Source organism: Podarcis bocagei (assembly GCF_964188305.1).
Source record: "Podarcis bocagei genome assembly, chromosome: 4".
Taxonomy (NCBI): domain Eukaryota; kingdom Metazoa; phylum Chordata; class Lepidosauria; order Squamata; family Lacertidae; genus Podarcis; species Podarcis bocagei.
This window is the reverse complement of record NC_138128.1, coordinates 17,749,561-17,768,986: the sequence shown is the minus strand read 5'-3', so window position 1 is coordinate 17,768,986 and position 19,426 is coordinate 17,749,561. Positions and strand designations below refer to the sequence as shown.

Genomic DNA, 19,426 nt, shown 5'->3' with positions numbered 1-19,426 from the left:
TTAGGGAAGCTTTTAATGTTTAATAGGTTATTGTGTTTTAGTGTTTTGTTGGAAGCCGCCCAGAGTGGCTGGGGAAACCCAGCCAGATGGGTGGGGTATAAATAAATTATTATTATTATTATTATTATTATTATTATTATTATTATTATTATTATTATTATTATTATTATTATTATTACTATTACTACTATTACTACTACTATCATCTATCTAGGCAGGTTGAAGTTATTTCCCCCCCCCCCCCATTTCACAGCCAGAAACAGTTAATATGTGTACAGTACTACGGTTACACAATTCCAATTGCAGAATTTAGCATTTCTGGACGCAGAATTCGGGAGGAATTTATTGGCGGTGGAAGCGACCGAAGCGCCGTATTGATTCTACGCAGCCAGTGCAAAGTTAGACACGACTTGATCGACTGCGAAGGGGAAGCAAATGAGCCTGTCTCCCCCACGTGGGGCTGTAAATTCAGCTAGATAGTCCATCCCCGTTGACGGGTTCTTCTCCCCCCCCCCCTAGGAATCCCAGCAGAGCACGCCTCCCACCCGCGACCCAAATTGTGGGCGGGGCTAGGAACTTGGAAAGGCGTGATTGGCTCGGCGGAGGCTTTAAATGATTTGGAGGGCTGCAAGCTGCGCCTGGGAGGTGGAGCTTCAGCGGAGCCTGTTGCTTGCGCGGGGCTGGCGAGCTGCGCGGCGAGGAGAGACGCAGAAAGCTGGAGGGAAATTGCCCTCATCGGTTGCTTCCCCCGTGCGCCGCCGGTGCAGCAGCGCTTCCCGATTTTTCAAAAATAATTTTAATTTTTTGTTAAACCTCCTTAATCCCTCTTAATCCGAACGCGCAGCGGCCGTCCCCTCTGAAGTTCCCCGATGCCAACTTTCCCGCAGCTCGCTGCTCTTCTGCAGCAGCGCCAGCGCGGGACGGGCAGCTGAAGACCTGCAGCCGGCGGCTTTCGACCTCGGAGCTCCGCCGAGATGACCCCGAGCGGAGCGTGGCTCGTGTGCATCCTTGGCAGCCTGGCGGTCTCGCCCAGCGCGCCGCTGCAACTTCAGCAGGGGATGTGAGTGGAGCGGACGGGTCTTTTTTTTTCCTTAGAAGGGGGAGTTGGTTGCTCAGAGTCTTTTTGCATCTTGTTCTGTGCGGGGAGGGAAACGGAGCGGGGGCGGGTCACTTTGATCCCCGCACAAAGGGTGGAATGTCTTGGAATTCCCGTTTTGTTCCCTACCCCGTCTCTAAAGCTGCTATCCTAACCCCATTCACCTGGGCGTATGCTCCTCATAATTCAGATACGCTTAGTCCTGAGTTTAGGCATGGCTAGGATTGCAGCATCAGAAGACTTTTTATTTAATCACGGAATTGTAGAGTTGCAAGGGTCATCTAGTCCAACCCCCCTGCAATGCTGGAATTTCAACATGTGACCCTCCCCCCCATCCAATTTGAAAGCACACCCGTCCCTGCTTAGCATTGCAAATGTATTAGCGGTTTTATTGGGAGAGCATCTGTTGTGCATGCAGAAGTTTCCAGGTTCAATCCCCAGTGTCTCCAGGTAGGGCTGCCTGAAACCCGTGAGAGCTGCTGTTTACTAGTGTAGACAATATTGAGCTAGATGGAGGTCTGTCTCAGTACAAGGCAGGAGGTTCCTGTATTCCTGTGACGGTTAATAAAAGGGTGCTGTTGCTAAAGTGAAACCGTCCCTATAGGACTCTGCTTCCTGCCAAGTTTGTCCATCCATTCTATTCCCGATATTGTCACGTCTGATGGGCAGTGGCTGTCCAAGGTCGCAGGCAGAGTTCTTGGGCAGAGCCACCCCATACATTCAAAGCACTTCCAGCTGCACATTTAAAGCACATGCATTACAAACTGTAGTTTGTTAATGGTGCTGGGAATTGTAGTTCTTCTAGGGGAAGCTACAGTTCCCAGGATTCTTTGGGGGAAGTCATGTACTTCAAACATGTGTTTTATGCGCTTTAAGTTTATGGTGTGGCAGATGTCGGGAATTGAACCAGGAACTTCTTGAATGCAAGATACGGAGGTAAGCATTGAGGGGAGGTGATTTTTCAGGATTTAATAGACTAATCATGTGCAAGTTTATCTGCGGCATTCTGCTTTAGTAAATTAAGGCATCCTTGCTCTTTGGGAGCAGGGGAAGTTTCACTCCCTTCAGTAAGCATTTTTCAGACAAAGGACCAGATTCAAGTAAGTTGTTGTGCTAGCAGAAACTAGTGCAATGGGTCTTGAGCCCCTCTCCTTCCCCTGCATGATTTCTCTGCCTCCCCCTGCCCTTTATTATCTCCAAATCTGCCTGGGAGAGTCGGGAGAAACCCTGGAATAGCAGGTTTGTGTAGAGGGGAGACAGCAGATTGTCCGGCAAGCAGGAATGCTTGCACTGATGGAGCAGTTGCCTTAGCACGGACACTGAATTCCTCCCAAAGTACTTAAGGCGGTATCTCACTTCAGTTCTAAATGCCCTCACTTTGTGGACTCTTGTTGGCTTCTGTGGAATTCACAGCTGCTTTGTGCATTGACAAAATGTCTACATGCATTTTGCGTCTGTGCTGACAAGAGTAATCCTTTGGTCATGGCTGAGAAAAGCATACTGTATAAGCATTTCCGTGTGGAGGTGTGGTGGAAAACCCTGATGAGTTGTGGCTTCTAGCTCTTTGCATGTGTAACAGAGATTCACATTGTGCACTCCTTCCATGTGATTTGTTTTTCGTGTTTGCTGTGAGCACGCACCAAAAACAAAGTGAATTCTTTTGTTAGACCCTTTGGGAACAGCCATAGCTCAGTGGTAGAGCATCTACTTTTCATCCAGAAGGTCCCAGGTTCAGTCCTTGGAATCTCCAGGTAAAGCTGGAAATGCCTCCTACCTGAAACCTTGGAGAGCCACTGCTCTACTAAGCTACATGGACCAATACTCCCTCTTTCTAAAAGGCAGGTTTCTGCATTGGGTTTCTTGAGTGATGGTGTATGTAGGAAGGAAGCTAGGGGAGGAAGGTGCTGAGCTTCCATCAAACGTGTTTACAGTCGCAACATTGCATGCAATCTGCTTTTGCTTGTTTTTGCTTTCAAGTGATATGTAGCGACTTTAATTTTATTCCAGACAGACCAAGAGTACAGTGGTACCTCAGGTTACATACGCTTCGGGTTACAGACTCCGCTAACCCAGCAATAGTGCTTCAGGTTAAGAACTTTGCTTCAGGATGAGAACAGAAATCTTGCTCCGGTGGCACGGCAGCAGCAGGAAGCCCCATTAGCTAAAGTGGTGCTTCAGGTTAAGAACAATTTCAGGTTAAGTACGGACCTCTGGAACGAATTAAATACTTAACCCGAGGTACCACTGTATTCTAAATGCTACATCCTTTGGGCAGGACACATACCTGGCATGCCATCATGGTTTACTTATCCAACAGTATGCCTTTATTGATATCCTTATAGTCAGAGTCTAAGGTTCTCTGTGGGTAAAACCTCAGCACCTAGGACTTGCCGATCGCATGGTCGGCGGTTCGAATCCCCACTGCGGGGTGCGCTCCCGCTGCTCAGTCCCAGCGCCTGCCAACCTAGCAGTTCGAAAGCACCCCCAGGTGCAAGTAGATAAATAGGGACCGCTTACTAGCGGGAAGGTAAACAGCGTTTCCGTGTGCGGCTCTGGCTCACCAGAGTAGCTTCGTCACGCTGGCCACGTGACCCGGAAGTGTCTGCGGACAGCGCTGGCTCCCGGCCTCTAGAGTGAGATGAGCGCACAACCCTAGAGTCTGCCAAGACTGGCCCGTACAGGCAGGGGTACCTTTACCTAAGGTTCTGTGAAGACACGGCGGTCCAGATCGCCAAACCACTGTTTAGGGTTGCAGGGGTTTGCATCCCTTCACTCCTCCCCTTTTCTGCACGAATTTCTTCCTCCCCATAGCTTACTTTAATTGCAGCTTCCCAGTGACATTAATCATTGTTTTGAGGCGAACCCTCTTCAAACCATGGTCAGTGCCGATACCAACAAAACTGGTTGAAGAAAACCATAGGAAGGGAAGAGGTAACTCGTCACCAGTGTGCACAAACCCATAGCATGTCCCTGATCTTCTGGCTTTGGAGACAGGACACATTTCATCCTCTGTAATAAAATGATCGAATTGCTCTTAATGATAATTTCAGTATGTGCTTCATATATGCAGTGGTGATTTGAATTGGCCGTTGTGACAAGAGGTTAGAATCAGGAGGGCTGTAATTATGCTGCATTAATTAACTGGAGTCAAAGAGTGTGGCATTGTGCCTGCTGTGTGAAGTGGCCTGCCTGTTCTTGTGTGTTACCTAATGCTTGAGTGACACTGTCTGGTCTATACTGCAGCCTACAATCGGGGTCAGCCCCATGGCAAAAAGTTTAATTGGATTTCTTTTCTAGACAGCTGCTTTGTGCAATAGCTGCAGACTTCAGGTCTCCGGAGGTTATTGAACAGAGAAACGATTAGGGAGATGTGTAACTTTGCGGTGAGGGGGGGGGGAGAGAAGGGAAGAGGGAGCAGGCTGCTGTCTGTACCTCTCGCAACCATCTTTAGGCAGAATTATTCTGGGGAGCGTCTAAAGGGCAGGTTCACAGTTTCAAACTGCTTTTGTTGATATTAGGAGTCATAGATTGTCACTGCATCTTTAGCACCCCATGATAGTGCTCCTATTTTGGGACTGTGTCATTTTTTAATTTCCTTTTCCCCCTGTGACCAATATCTGCAGCTTTCCATTGGGAAATGTATATTGGCTTTTTGTATTATTATTTTTTACATGCGATAGCATAGTCCTCACCTGTAAACCTTATCCACCTTTGAAAATAAATTTGGATAGAGGTCTTCTACTAATAAGTCAGGACTTGTAATTACGTCACAGATGAACCTAACATGCCTCTCACCAGGGCTATGTCCCATTTTTAATGTTTTTTTCTGGTAACTTTCATTTTCTTAAGAGTAGGGAAAGGAAGGACAACAGCAGAAACACAGGGAGCACAAAGGGAAGGGAAAGTGTACAGTGGTGCCTTGGTTCTCAAACGCCTTTGTACTCAAAACAACTTGGAACCCAAACACTGCAAACCTGGAGGTAAGTGTTCCGGTTTGTGAACTTTTTTCAGAAGTGAAATGTGCTCCATTTTGAGTGCCATGCTTCCATTCTGAGCACCACACTTCCGTTCTGAGTGTTACGCTGAGGTCTGTCCTTTTTTTGCTGATTGATTTGATTGTGTGACTGCAGTACATTGTTTATTGCTTTCATTTTATGGATCAATGGTCTCGTTTGATAGTAAAATTCATGTTAAATTGCTGTTTTAGGGGTTGTTTTTAAAAGTCTGGAACAGATTAATTTATTTTGCATTACTTTCTATGGGGAAGTGCGCCTTGGTTTTGGAACGCTTTGGTTTTGGAACGGACTTCCGGAACAGATTAAGTTTGAGAACCAAGGTACCACTGGATTCATTTGGTGGGGGGAGAGGAGAAAAATGGGCATAGTAAACAGTAAACAACTTAAAGTGGTTCCTGTGCATGGTGCTGGGGTCAAAGACGGCGGAAAAGGCGGGGGGATTGTTTTAGAGCAGGCTTCCTCAACCTCACCCCTCCAGATGTTTTTGTCCTACAACTCCCATGATCCCTAGCTAGCAGCACCAGTGGTCAGGGATTCTGGGAATTGTAGTCTCAAAACATCTGGAGGACCGAGGTTGAGGAAGCCTGTTTTGGGGTATTTATGTGAGGCGCTTAACAAAGATTGATGACTCATGTGGTTACTGTTGCTACCAGTTTCGTATTCTGATTATTGAGTGATAATTGCCGTTAGCATGCACCTAGCACGTTGAACTTCAGGGTTGTTTTCTTCTGAGATAACTCAAATCTTTTTGGAGAGTCCCACTCCTGAGTGAGAACATATGAAATTAGTGTGGTAACATATCTTTTAGTTTTCACCTTTCTCCTAATATTAAAGGCCGGGGCTATCACTTCCTAGTGTGAGGGCAGGGAAACCTCTGGCCTGGGGGCAAATGCAGCCCTCAAGCCTCTCTCTGTGTTGCCCATGGGACTCTCCACAGCCACAGCCCCTCAACGTGCCTGCTTTGTACCAGCATTGAATGGTTTTGCCTGGCTGCAGTGGGTCCTTGAACTCAGATAGGGTCTCATTTTTTGCCTGGGGAAGGGCAGAGAGGTTGTATTTGCCCTGCGGGGACACCAGCCTTTTGTTTTAAGGCCAAAATCTCCATTTGTTGCTCTTCCCACTTTTGCCTCTGGACCCACCTACCACTGGAATGTGGCCCCTGGGTGCTTGCCGCAAAGGGTGAGAGGCCCTCAGGCTGTAAAATGGTTTCCCACCCCTCTCCTAGTTATGTCCTCTGGGAGGCAAACCTGGATGCGATGTTTTTCTACGATAAAGATGCTGAGAGGTGACGGCTTTGTATTTTAACGATTTTAAAGATTTTATGACACAATCTGAGGTAAATAGTGGCAGTTGCTTCCCGCGTTACTTGGTACATTAACCTTATTGCAACTATCTAAAGAGGTGGCGTGCTTTGGAGCAAAAGTGGCCAGGAATATTAAGACGGTCACACATTTATAAGGGTTGCTATTATGAAGGGCTAGGTTGCTTTGTAAGTCTCGGTGAAAGGAAAAGGGTAAAGGGACCCCTGACCATTAGGTCCAGTCTCGGACGACTCTGGGGTTGCAGCACTTATCTTGCTTTATTGGCCGAGGGAGCCGGCGTACAGCTTCCAGGTCATGTGGCCAGCATGACTAAGCCGCTTCTGGCGAACCAGAGCAGCGCATGGAAACACCGTTTACCTTCCCGCCGGCGTAATACCTATTTATCTACTTGCACTTTGACGTGCTTTCGAACTGCTAGGTTGGCAGGAGCAGGGACTGAACAACGGGAGCTCACCCCATCGCGGGGATTCAAACCGCCGACCTTCTGATTGGCAAGCCCTAGGCTCAGTGGTTTAGACCACAGCGCCACCCATGTCCTGTTGTTTATATGCACTCAGCCAAAGTCTCAGTGAGAAGGTGCAAAAATCGACTAATTGGAGCTTCAGTTCACCAACTTGAAGGCTGCAGGATAGCCACACCTGGCTTAAATGCTTCCCACTTCCCATTGCTACATTAAGTTTAGAAAAAGTGCATGTTGATTGCATTCATACAATTAATGTCCGGATTAATTTATTGCCATGCAAAGAGTAATAGGCAACAGCCTACCTTCTAAGACACATGGAGTGGGCAACAATGTGTTGAAAAAATTATCTGTATACAGTTGTACCTTGGATCCCGAACGCCTTGCAAGTCAAACATTTTGGCTCCCAAACGTTGCAAAGCTGGCAGTGAGTGTGCGAATGTTTTTTGGAACCCAAATGTCCAATGTGGCTTCCGATTGGCTGCAGAAGCTTCCTGCAGCCAATCGGAAGCCGTGCCTTGTTCTGAACATTTTGGAAGTCAAACGGACTTCCAGAAGACTGCCCCCCTTCCCGTACACAATAATATTCCAGGTATTAAGATCGGCAGAGGGAGACCTCTTGTAGTTCTACCGCCCTCAGAATGAGGAGTTGCCTCCTAGGCCTTGTTATCACTCTCATGAGATGTCTACAGCCTCCACTCATCAGCCAACTAGCTACCAGGCTAAATTTACGTTGCTAGTGTTGGTGTATGAAGCCTGATGCAGTGTGGGATCGGGTCACCTAAGAGATCATTTCACCCCCTTATATATCCCATTGATCACTACACTCTGCAGGAGAGGGGCTTGCACAGATGCCATCCCACTCAGGGGTCCATTCCATGTGATGTAGACCATCTACCCTTTGCCTTAGCACCTGTTTAGAGAAGTTTTTAATGTTTGATTCTATTTTTAATACAGTGGTACCTCTAGATAAGAACGGGATCCATTCCGGAGCCCCGTTTGTATCTAGAAGTAAACGTAACTAGCGATGGCGTGTCTGTGCACGCACGTGTTGCTTTTCGCCGCTTCTGCGCATGCGCGTGACGTCATTTTGAGCGTCTGCGCAAGCGACGAAACCTGGAAGTAACGCACTCCGTTACTTCCAGGTTGCCGAGGAGCGCAACTTGAACGCGCTCAACTCGAAGCGTTTTCAACCCGAGGTATGACTGTATTCTGTTGGGAGCCACCCAGAGTGGCTGGGGAAACCCAGCCAGATGGGCAGGGTATAAATAATAAATAATTATTATTATTATTATTATTATTATTATTATTATTATTATTATTATTATTATTATTATTTTATTATTATTAATTTATTGAAGCCTTTCTCTTCCAACAAGCCTTTTAAGTGGAGATTTTTAAAAAATCCCAATGTTTGTCTACTTTGGTTTAGAAACAGTATTCATATAGGTTTCATTGTGGATGTTTTTATTCTTGAATTGCTTCAGGCTGTTTCATGGGAAGTGATTCATAATGAAACAAATAAATCTAGAACATACAGCTTGTACACTGAAAGGGAAGGCGGATGATGGTGGGCAAGTCGTTGCTAAAGGAGGCTTGCCCTCTCCTTCTGATTTCCTCATTGAAGAATCCCTGATGAACTTTGGAGGAACTCCAGGGTTTCCTGGAACACATTAGATAGATGATCCCGTCAACTGACGTCAGTGAGTGCATTCATTTGAGTTAGTCCAAGGCTCTCACAAATGCTGCATGTAAGATACTGGTTTTCGTATTTTCAAATAAAAAGAGTGCATAAGCTCTGTTCAGTAGCCTAATCTTCTCTCTGCTTCCTTTATAGGCTTTGCTTAAGTATGGTAACCTTAGAGTGGTTTATTTATTTTTCTGGTAGACTTCACTGTTCTGAAATCTAATTGCATCCCCTGTTCATTGTTTATATGCACACAGCCAAATTTATCTTGCATTAACTGCATAGAGCCATTGAAGGTAGGTGGTGGCATATATAACATTGAACTATGTGCTGGTTAAATACATTGATTGATCAGTGTTCAAGTGAAGATGCCCGGGCTCCAGGATGATGCCAACCTCTTCACCATTTCGAGGTGCATGACTGGGGATCCTTGGATCTTGACTGTTTTCACAGACTAGCAACACATCCTATAGATTTCTATCCATTATATTTTATCTGCACAATCAGAATGAATTTTCAGGAACCAAAAAGTTGTATAAAAATATGACTTTCGAGCCATCCTGCCCCAAAATGGCAACTAGACATTCCATTTTCATAACTGTAACCCTGGTTTAAGGAGCCATTTGGCACCTAGATTATATCTCTGAATTTCGAACGCTATTGATGTAGTTTACGTAGTATAGTTTCATGGCCAGAATATATTTTGAGTGGAATCGGATAGCCGTGAATACCTAAGAGCTGTCCTGAGTCAGATAAAAGCTTATGTTGAGGAGATTTCACCCCTCCCATATCCAAGAATCTGCTGATGTGCTCTGCTGATTCTCCAGAGAGGAGGGGGTGGTTCTGCGCTCTACTTATTTCGCTCCAGCCTCACATCAAAGAGAGAGAGAGAGAGAGAGACTGAGTGTTAGAGAGAGAGAGATCGTGTGTATAGATAAGGTTGCTGCTAAGAGCAGCTGCAGACACTCAGTGCAGTTCAGCTTCTCCATTTAGCTCTGTATATAGTTTGTATGATAGTTGTAGATAGAATAAAAGTAGTTATTCTACAGAGCTGCTCTCCGAGTCATTTATGCTCTGCTATACTCTGCTATACTCTGCTGTGCAACGACTGTCTTCTTGTTGGAGTGAATCCAGTGCTCATAACTCTGAGTTGTGAGTCCACAGCACTTTGACCTGTTCCTGTGCAGAAGGTGGTCTCTGGAAGTGCTACCCAGCTCGCCTAGCCCAGTCGGGGCTGAAGTGTGTGAGTCCAGTTGGTGGCACTGGCTCAAGGGCGATGCTGACATATGTAGTCCTGCATCGTGTTACCCACAGTGATCAACCAAATGCCTAGTGGCAGCCTATAGGCAGGGCATGAGTCCTGTAGTCCTTGGCTCCTTTGGCAGTGTATAAATTCAATTTAATTAAAAAATTCAGTTCAACAGTAACCCTTTCCTGCTGTTCCTCAATGATTGGTACAGAGGTATGGTGCCTCCAATGCTGGAGGTACTAGATCGCCATTATGCTCACTCTACATGGGGCTGCCCTTGAGACTGACACAGAAACTCCAGCGGGTGGTGCAGAATGCTGTGGCGAGACTCCTTACGGGGTCCTTGCCGCGGGATCACATTCACCCAGTACTATACCAGCTGCGCTGGCTCCTGGTGGAGTACAGGATCAGGTTCAAGGTGCTGGTTTTAACCTTTAAAGCCCTATACGGCCTAGGACCTACGGGACCACCTCTCCTGGTATGTCCTACAGAGGACCTTACGGTCTTAAAATAATAACATCTTGGAGATCCCAGGCCGCAGAGAGGTTAGGCTGGCCTCGAACAGAGCCAGGGCTTTTTCGGCCGTGGCCCCGATCTGGTGGAACACTCTGTCACAAGAGACTAGGGCCCTGTGGGACTAGGACCTATGGGACCGCCTCTCCTGGTATGTCCCACAGAAGACCTTACGGTCTTCAAATAAAAACATCTTGGAGATCCCGGGTCACAGGGAGGTTAGGCTGGCCTCAACCAGAGCCAGGGCTTTTTCGGCTGTGGCCCCGATCTGGTGGAATGCTCTGTCACAAGAGACTAGGGCCCTGTGGGACTTGACATCTGTTCCACCAGGCCTTTGGCCAAAGCACAGTCTGACCCCCTTCTTCGGTAATCCTCACAGAACTGTAGCCCAATGGTTGCCATTAATTTGATTTTGAATTGATTTTATGTAAACTGTGTTACTTTTATTGTTGTTAGCCGCTCTGAGCCCGGCTTCGGCTGGGGAGGGTGGGATATAAATAAAATGTTATTATTATTATGCCTAGCAGCCATCTGTCTTATGTCAGGTCTGTTTCTAGGGCTTTGTTACCATGTGTAAGGAAGTACAGCAGTCAGTAAAGCAGAAGGGGGAAACCTTTGGTCCTCCCAGACAGAGGACCAGATGATGGCCAGCACTGATGAGAGTTGTAATTCAATAATCATAGAATTGTAGAGTTGGAAGTGATAACAAGGGTCATGTAGTCCAAGCCTCTGCAATGTAGGAATCTTTACCCAACATGGGGCTCAAACGCACGACCCTGAGATTGTCTCATGCTCTGCTGACTGAGCTATTGGGAGTCACAGGGTTTCCCCTGCAGTAAATTCACATCTGTCTTCTGCTTCTCCATATTTCTGAGCAGCTGTAGGCGAGTATGGTAACATTTGATTTGCCATATATTTGGAGACTGACAATTGTGGTTTTATAGAAGTGACAATTATGCAGCAAGCTTTTAAATGCATGCTTCTAAAACGTTTTCACCAGCGAGGTTGAAATTAATCTCCTTGGTATGTATAGACAAACCTACAGCCTGCTACATCTCCATTTGTTTCTTTTACTGGAGATTATAGCATGTGTTAATATATATACATAGTCATTGTTAGGGGTTTTTGTGTTTTGTTTGCTCTTGCCAGAGATAAGTCTCTGCAATCAATTGCGGGAAAATTGTACAGATGAGAACAGATCGGCCTGAAAGAACAATTGAGATTCCTGAAGCTTTCTGATTCGTAGGGACAGTTTGAGATTTAAGAAGCTGGTGAAAATGATGCTTCGATCGGGGAAGAGAACCTTTGGGCACAGACAAATATGCTTCCCCAGGATGAGCGCTTTCAGCCTAGGTTAACTCACTGTGTCCTTCTGCCAAGCACCAAGGATGATTTTACTGCACTTTTAGTGTTGGCCTGTTGTAAAATGATCATATGTACCCATCCAAGAAAGAGGAAAGGATAGATGACAACATGATGTATAGTACAGAGCATGTTAGCACATGCTGATGCACAGTGGCGGTCAACATCTAAAATTCGGTTGCATCAGACTTTGCTTCCACTTGCACAAGGAGCTTTCTGCACTCCCCTCCCCTCTGTGGCCCCTGGTATTGGCTTGAGATGTTTGTGTCAGGAGAACCCCACAGAATAGCATGCAAGGGGAGGAGAGGTGGGGTCATTTCATATAGGAAGCTGAAATCCTTGTACAAATGGAATGACTGGAAGAACGCAACACTGAATTCAGAGTACCCTGAAACATCAGAAATCTAGCTTGTAGGAATTGCGAATGATCAACCTTCTTTTGTGAAATTTTGCTCCCAAAGTTTAGATCCATTTGCACATGTGCATACGTTACATAATGGCTTGTCAGTTAATGACTTGAAGCAGAATGTGTGAACATCATCCACTGAAATGGATTGTCGCTGTTACTTAACTTTGTTGGGGTTAGAGCAGAGGCTTTGCATTCAGAAGGTCCCCGGTTCAATCCTCAGCTCCTCCATGTAAGCCAGGAGTGTCTCCTGTCTGAAATACTGGACAGCCGCTGCCAGTCAGCATAGAGCTAAATGTACCAATGGCACATCAAAAGATGCCCCATGTTATAGGCTGGTTATCTGCCAGTATGATCCTCAAACAACGTACAGTAACAACCGAGACATTGGGAAAGTGTTCTGCCAGTGACCTTTGGCTGTTTCACACATGGAAATCGTCACAAATTGAGAACCAAAACACAGCCATGTCTCGAAATCCACTCTGATTTATTTATTTTGATGCACTTCTCCAACCATCCAGTATCTACAAAATGCATATATTAGGGACAAGTGTGCATAAATATGATTATATTAGTGAGTACAACATACAAAACTATATTGGGGAAATCTTTTGCACTCTAAAATGCTGGTGAATTTTCGTGCGGATTTTGCAATGTTCCTGTTTGCAGCTTGCTGCAGAAATGTAGAAAACTGAATTTAAGCTTTAAAAATGAGGCAAGGAGAGAACTGAAATTGACACATCCTTCTAAGCTACTGGCGCTGTTGTTGTTTTATATTACATTTATATCCTGCCCTTCCTCTCAAAGGAGCCTAATAGTTAAACAATTGGGAGTCAGAAACCCTTTCTGATCTACTGCAAATCACCCAGAGATCTGCCATTATATCCTGCCCTACCATTTCCTTCCCTTCTCTGTCCTTGATGGCTGGGAATCTCTATTCCCCTGCTTTTGGCGGGGGCAGGGATGTCATGTTAGAGCTGGGGGGAGAAGCAGAGGAACCAGTTCATTGTATGAACTGAAGGAGAGAGGGAGAGAGCTAGCTATTAGCTGGCTGTAAAAAAATTAATATCTATTTTGGGTTGCAGGGACTCTGTGAACTTTGCACAATAATGATGCGTTTTCTGCCAGCTTTGAAGAATCAGCTTACTTCCACTCACACAGTGCTTGCTTATTTTGTAATAGATATATTCCAAAGACATCTTAAATACCGTATTTTTTGCCCTATAAGACGCACTTTTTCCCCTCCAAAAATGAAGGGGAAATGTGGGTGCGTCTTATGGGGCGAATGCAGGCTTTCGCTGAAGCCTGGAGAGCGAGAGCGGTAGGTGCGCACCGACCCCTCTCGCTCTCCAGGCTTCGCGGACCTCTCCTCAAGCAGCGGGAACGTTCCCACTGCTTGGGGAGAGTTGCCGGCATCCCGAAGCCTCCAAGCGCTGATCCCAGCACGTGCAGGCTTCGCGGATCTCTCCCCAAGCAGCGGGAACGTTCCCACTGCTTGGGGAGAGTTGCAGGCATCCCGAAGCCTGCGCGCGCTGATCCCAGCACGTGCAGGCTTCGCGGATCTCTCCCCAAGCAGCGGGAACGTTCCCACTGCTTGGGGAGAGTTGCCGGCATCCCGAAGCCTGCAAGCGCTGATCCCAGCACGTGCAGGCTTCGCGGATCTCTCCCCAAGCAGCGGGAACGTTCCCACTGCTTGGGGAGAGTTGCAGGCATCCCGAAGCCTGCGCGCGCTGATCCCAGCACGCGCAGACTTCGCGGATCTCTCCCCAAGCAGCGGGAACGTTCCCACTGCTTGGGGAGAGTTGCAGGCATCCCAAAGCCTGCGCGCGCTGATCCCAGCACGTGCAGGCTTCGCGGATCTCTCCCCAAGCAGCGGGAACGTTCCCACTGCTTGGGGAGAGTTGCAGGCATCCCGAAGCCTGCGCGCGCTGATCCCAGCACGCGCAGGCTTCGCGGATCTCTCCCCAAGCAGCGGGAACGTTCCCACTGCTTGGGGAGAGTTGCAGGCATCCCGAAGCCTGCGCGCGCTGATCCCAGCACGCGCAGGCTTCGCGGATCTCTCCCCAAGCAGCGGGAACGTTCCCACTGCTTGGGGAGAGTTGCAGGCATCCCGAAGCCTGCCCGCGCTGATCCCAGCACGTGCAGGCTTCGCGGATCTCTCCCCAAGCAGCGGGAACGTTCCCACTGCTTGGGGAGAGTTGCAGGCATCCCGAAGCCTGCAAGCGCTGATCCCAGCACGTGCAGGCTTCGCGGATCTCTCCTCAAGCAGCGGGAACCACCACTGGGCTCCCACGGCTTGCAGAGAGCTGCCTGTTTGGGGGCTGGGGTCGGGGGAAGCTCGGGCTGCCCCAGCCCCGCGCCTGGGGGGGAAATAATTTTTTCCCTTTATTTCCCCCCCCCAAAAAAACTAGGTGCGTCTTATGGGCCAGAGCGTCTTATGGGGCGCAAAATACGGTATTCAGACCTGTGCATCCTCATCCAAGAAAATAAAACCCTATAGCGTTGCCCCTGAAACGTCTCACTGCTTGTGGGTGGTGGGGTTGCTGTAATATGGCAAATCAAGTGTATCTTGACTTCACAGGGATCAATAGTGTTCAGACAGCAGACACTTCAGTTGACCTGATACAAGCTGGGACACCTTCCGTTTAGTGGGGGCGTGAAAAGACTCTTCTGCTGGATTTAGACGCTTACTATAGTGTGTTTAGAGTGAGCAGCTGCCCACTAAACAGTTTGATCATTTTTCAGTTAATGCAAATTCATAGCACAATCTAAACTTCTCATCCTACACTGGTTATATTTGAGCAGGCATGTCACCTGAGGGCATTCATCTTCCTGCTTTTTAAATCCACTCGATTCATGTTTCTGGATTCTGGTTGGGGGAAATGGTGACTAGATGGCATATTGATGATTAGCCTACAGTTTCTAGACTCCCTTCCTTTTTAGGGAACACGTTTCTGGATAGCTGGCCTAGTGTAGTGGTTAAAGGACTGAGTTTCTGGTTGACTGCGTCCTCGCCATCCTTATTAGGAGGACTTAGACAAGCCCCACCACATCAGCCCTGTCCTGTCCCCACCTGCCACCTGCCACACAAGGATAATCAAGTTTGTAATTCAGGTTAGGAAGGACTACAGTTCTGCTGTATGGGAAGTGCAAACTTCCTAAAGCACTATATGTAAGTGCCTAGTACTTAGCAAATAGACCCTTCTTCTGAGAAGCCCTTTCATGGCTGGCATTGCAGAGGATTGGGTTCATTGTTGCCTGCATTGGAGCCCAGAATACATCAAACCATACTCTGTGTTTGCACTTTGCAGGAAACCTTTCGGCAAAACTGTATCTTAGAAATGATTTCTCTCTCTCTCAGTAACGCAACACACTTCCTTCTGCACAGCAGCCAAATCGGCTCATTTGCCAGGTGGGAAACAGTGGGATTATATAAACTCAGAAGCTTCTACGCTGATCAAAAGCCCCTTACAGCTCCAGAAATAAATTTTAAGTTGGGAGATAAAACGTGGTTGGCTAGAGATACACCAGATTTCTAAACCAGTCAAATATAAGGACTCAAGCATTATGCAGCTGAATTAGTTTTGAAGCAACTACTCAACCAACCCACTAGGAAAAGGAAACATCCCCCAACTAGATAAAATCCTCACACAATTGGATAAAATTAAGACTGAAATGGGGGAAAGGTTTTGGAGACTAGAGGAACAACTGTGGGAACAAATTTGGAATCCACTATCATTTGGATCCCTCCAAGAAACTCAATAAAATGTTTTAAAGCTAGCACAACGCTGGTACATGTGCCCAGCCAGGATATATAGAATTAATCATAATTTGTTGGTGGGAACTCAATTTACCTGGCTCTCTACGTGTGGTGGTTTTGCCCAAAACTTACTCCCTTTTGGGAAAAAGTTTTGCAAACAATTATTCAAATGATGGGACTATTGCTACAACCAGACCCAAAATTAGCTCTATTGCCTCATTTTACTTAAGAACTAAAGACCCCAGCCTCCATTAACTGCAGCTAGGTTAATGATTGCAAAACATGGGGAAACTTTAAACGCAAATCTTTTTGAAGCCTGGATTTCACAAGTATGGGACATCGTGCCTATGGACAAATTAACCATTTCACAAAAGGAATATCTATTGGAGTGGGGGGCGACTCACACCTTTTATAGGACATGATGTCCTTTTATTGACTTCGTTAAGACAATTGAACATGGTTTTCACCCTCCATTGACTCATGGAACCTTATGGAGAGACACTTTGGGAGTGATTGCCTTTCCTGGAACGTCTAAAACTACAACTGTCAAACGATATTTTTCTTTTCCGTACAACTACTAAGCCATGTTTTCCTTGTACGGACATGTTACATTACTTGAAATTAAAAATCAATAAAGGAAGAAAGAAATGATTTTTCTCCTATTGCTTGTCAGGCTTTCAAGGACTCATAGAACCGTACAGTTGGAAGGGACCCCAAGGGCAACCTAGTCCCCATGGAATCCAGACACATTCAAGACAAGTGGTCATCCAACCTTTGCTTAAATGCATACCAGGTTTCTTCAGAATACAGCTTGGAAATTACTGCTCTGCAGTATATAGTCTAAAGCAGGGATGGGCAACCAGGAGCCCCCAAGATGATGCTGGAATCTCTCATCAACCCCAGTCAGCATGGGCAATGGCAGGAATGATGGAAACATTAACCAAACATCTGATTCCCTACCCCTAATCTAAGTTTGAAGCAGGCCCCCATTGGAAGGGACGACAGTTGTCCCAGTGGGAGCCCTTAAGTTCTTATTGACTGTGTTTGGGAGCCCATGAGAACATACCTCTCACGTACAGTTTTTGCAGTGCAATGTGTTCTGTTCCTCATTTTGTTGACACAAACGTTAATGGAGCCCATAGGGACCTTCGGCATCTCCAGAGTGGGGAGATGCAGAAGCTCTATTCTGGACACTGTATGAAGAGCTGAGGCGTTTGAACTTCCAACTCCCCTTGGATTCAATTTGCAGTTGAAGCTGCAAGAATAACAGAGAACTCCAAATGGTGGTGTGGGTCTGCCTTCTCTCCAGTGAGACCGTTCAGCTTTCCTCCCTACTACCACTGTGGGAAGGGGCATAGCACAAGAACAGAGCACATACTTTGCATGCAGAGAATCCCAGGTTCAATTCCTGGTACTTAGCCTTTTGTGTGTGTGTTAGTTATTTTATCTAAAAGTATTTCTAAACAAGGGACACAAGTGGCGCTGTGGGTTAAACCACAGGGCCTAGGACTTGCCGATCAGAAGGTCTGCAGTTTGAATCCCTGCGACAGGGTGAGCTCCCATTGCTCGGTCCCTGCTCCTGCCAACCCAGCAGTTCAAAAGCACGTCAAAGTGCAAGTAGATAAATAGGGACCGCTCCAGTGGGAAGGTAAACGGCGTTCCCGTGTGCTGCTCTGGTTCACCAGAAGCGGCTTAGTCATGCTGGCCACATGACCCGGAAGCTGTACGCCGGCTCCCTCGGCCAATAAAGCGAGATGAGCGCCGCAACCCCAGAGTCGGTCACGACTGGACCTAATAGTCAGGGGTCCCTTTACCTTTACCTATTTCTAAACAGCTTGAAAATCTCTGTGGTAAGTGTTCAGAGTGGTTCATATGTATGGTCTACATCCCTGTAAAATAAGAACATTATTATTCCCCATACTCCAGATGGAGAAACTTAAGGCTGAGAAAGGGTGGCTTGCCTAAGGCCACCTAATGAGATCATCACTGTGGTGACATTTGAACAGAGGACCTCCAGTGATAAGGGACTTCCAAGAGCTACGTTTGACCAGGAGCCACTCTACAGTGTGTTGGGGAAAGTGAACTCAATAGACAAGGGATGGGAACCTGTGACTCTTCAGATGATGATGATGATTATTATATAACTTTTATATTGCCCTTTATCCATAGACCTCGGGGGGCGGGTGTCACAAGATAAAATTACAATTAAAAAAACACAAAATACATAATAAAAATAAGAACAAAAACAAACCAATAATTCCCCTCCCACAACACATTTAAAAGATGTTGCTGGGCAATGGCTCCCATAATCCAGTCAGTGCTGCTTGGGGATGCTGAGAATTGAGGTCCAACAGTATTTGGGGGACTATAGGTTTTCCATCTCAGGTCTGTACAACCATCTGCTAATTATTCATAGCTGAGCAATTAAGCAGTTGAAGATCAAGTTATGTGTGAATCAGCCGGTGAAGAGGCTTGGTCTAAAATTACGTGCTGTTTACAACATAAAGTAGATAGGAAGGTGTTGGTGACTCATATCTGGGTAATCAAAATAAGAATTGGGAGTGTTTGACAGAGTTATCTGGTGTTGTGTGTCCACAGTGCATGCTCTTGATTTATTTTCTTGTCCCAAAATTGCAGGCCAAATGTCTGTTCCGAGCAAGAGTTGGCCATGGTGGGGCATCGCCAGCCATGTGTTCAAGCCTTTACCCGTTTGGTGAAGATGTGGAAGCAGGACTGTGCAGGACAGAGATGGTGCATGGCCTATGAGAGAAGGTAACACGTGGTCCTGTGTTTTTAAAGAATGGTTTGATCAGTGAAGCAGTTTTCATCATCGTAATTAAGCGGGCATACCCAGGATCACCTACCACACATTCGTTAAGTGTTAAGGGATGCTGAGTGCACACCTTTGCTTTACTCTGTTAGGAAAACATTTTTTAAGAAACAGAGAAAAGTTATTGGAAGCTTTAAAGAGGGTTCCAGAAATTTTCTTTAGTGTGTAAGAGTGGCACTCTAGGCTTGATTGGTGTCAGCTGGAGGTGCAAATAAAAGGAGGTTGTTGCAGGCTGCAATTTCCACATGAGGAAAGTGTGTGTGTGTGCGCGTGCGCGCACACACACACACACACACTGTCAGCACGCACGCTGATAACAAGTTTGGAAATAAGACAATGTGTGCTGCTGATATTGTGAGTTTTGCTGTGTCAGGATTAATTACTGGACTGAGATTATGCCATGCTGGAGAGAGAAAGAAGGAATGTAAATAGCTTGTATATAATAGTAACAGAAATGCTTGTACAACCAGTCAAGCAATAAAGAAGCTCTTGATTGTGAATTTGAGTATGACTTCTGTTGTCCTCTGCCTCCGGGGAAAAGTCTGCTACAAACAGCAAGAAGCGGTTTTACCGAGGTGCCACCACACAAGCAGAAAAGCGCAGCAGAAGTGTGGGGGCAGTAACCTCCAATATACTCACTAAATATTTTTTTGCCCCTTCCTGTTTCTGTAATATGTGGGTCCCATGGCAGACGCATGGAGGATAAATCAGGTGTGAGTTCAATG

General features: G+C 46.5%; 1 protein-coding gene across 8 annotated transcripts in view; it reads left to right on the top strand.

Annotated features, from left to right (window-relative positions):
• The first annotated feature begins 651 nt into the window (after positions 1–651).
• LOC308584834 (uncharacterized protein) overlaps positions 652–19,426 on the top strand; it is a 228,757-nt gene continuing 209,982 nt past the window's right edge. For all 8 annotated transcript variants that reach the window (XR_014007041.1, XM_081189917.1, XM_081189919.1 and 5 more), the window contains exons 1-2: positions 652–1,060; positions 18,509–18,643. Coding sequence is in view for 7 of the 8 variants with exons in the window: in XM_081189917.1 (XP_081046043.1) it covers positions 975–1,060; positions 18,509–18,643 (221 nt within the window). In the remaining variant the exon portion in view is untranslated. The remainder of the gene's footprint in view (positions 1,061–18,508; positions 18,644–19,426) is intronic.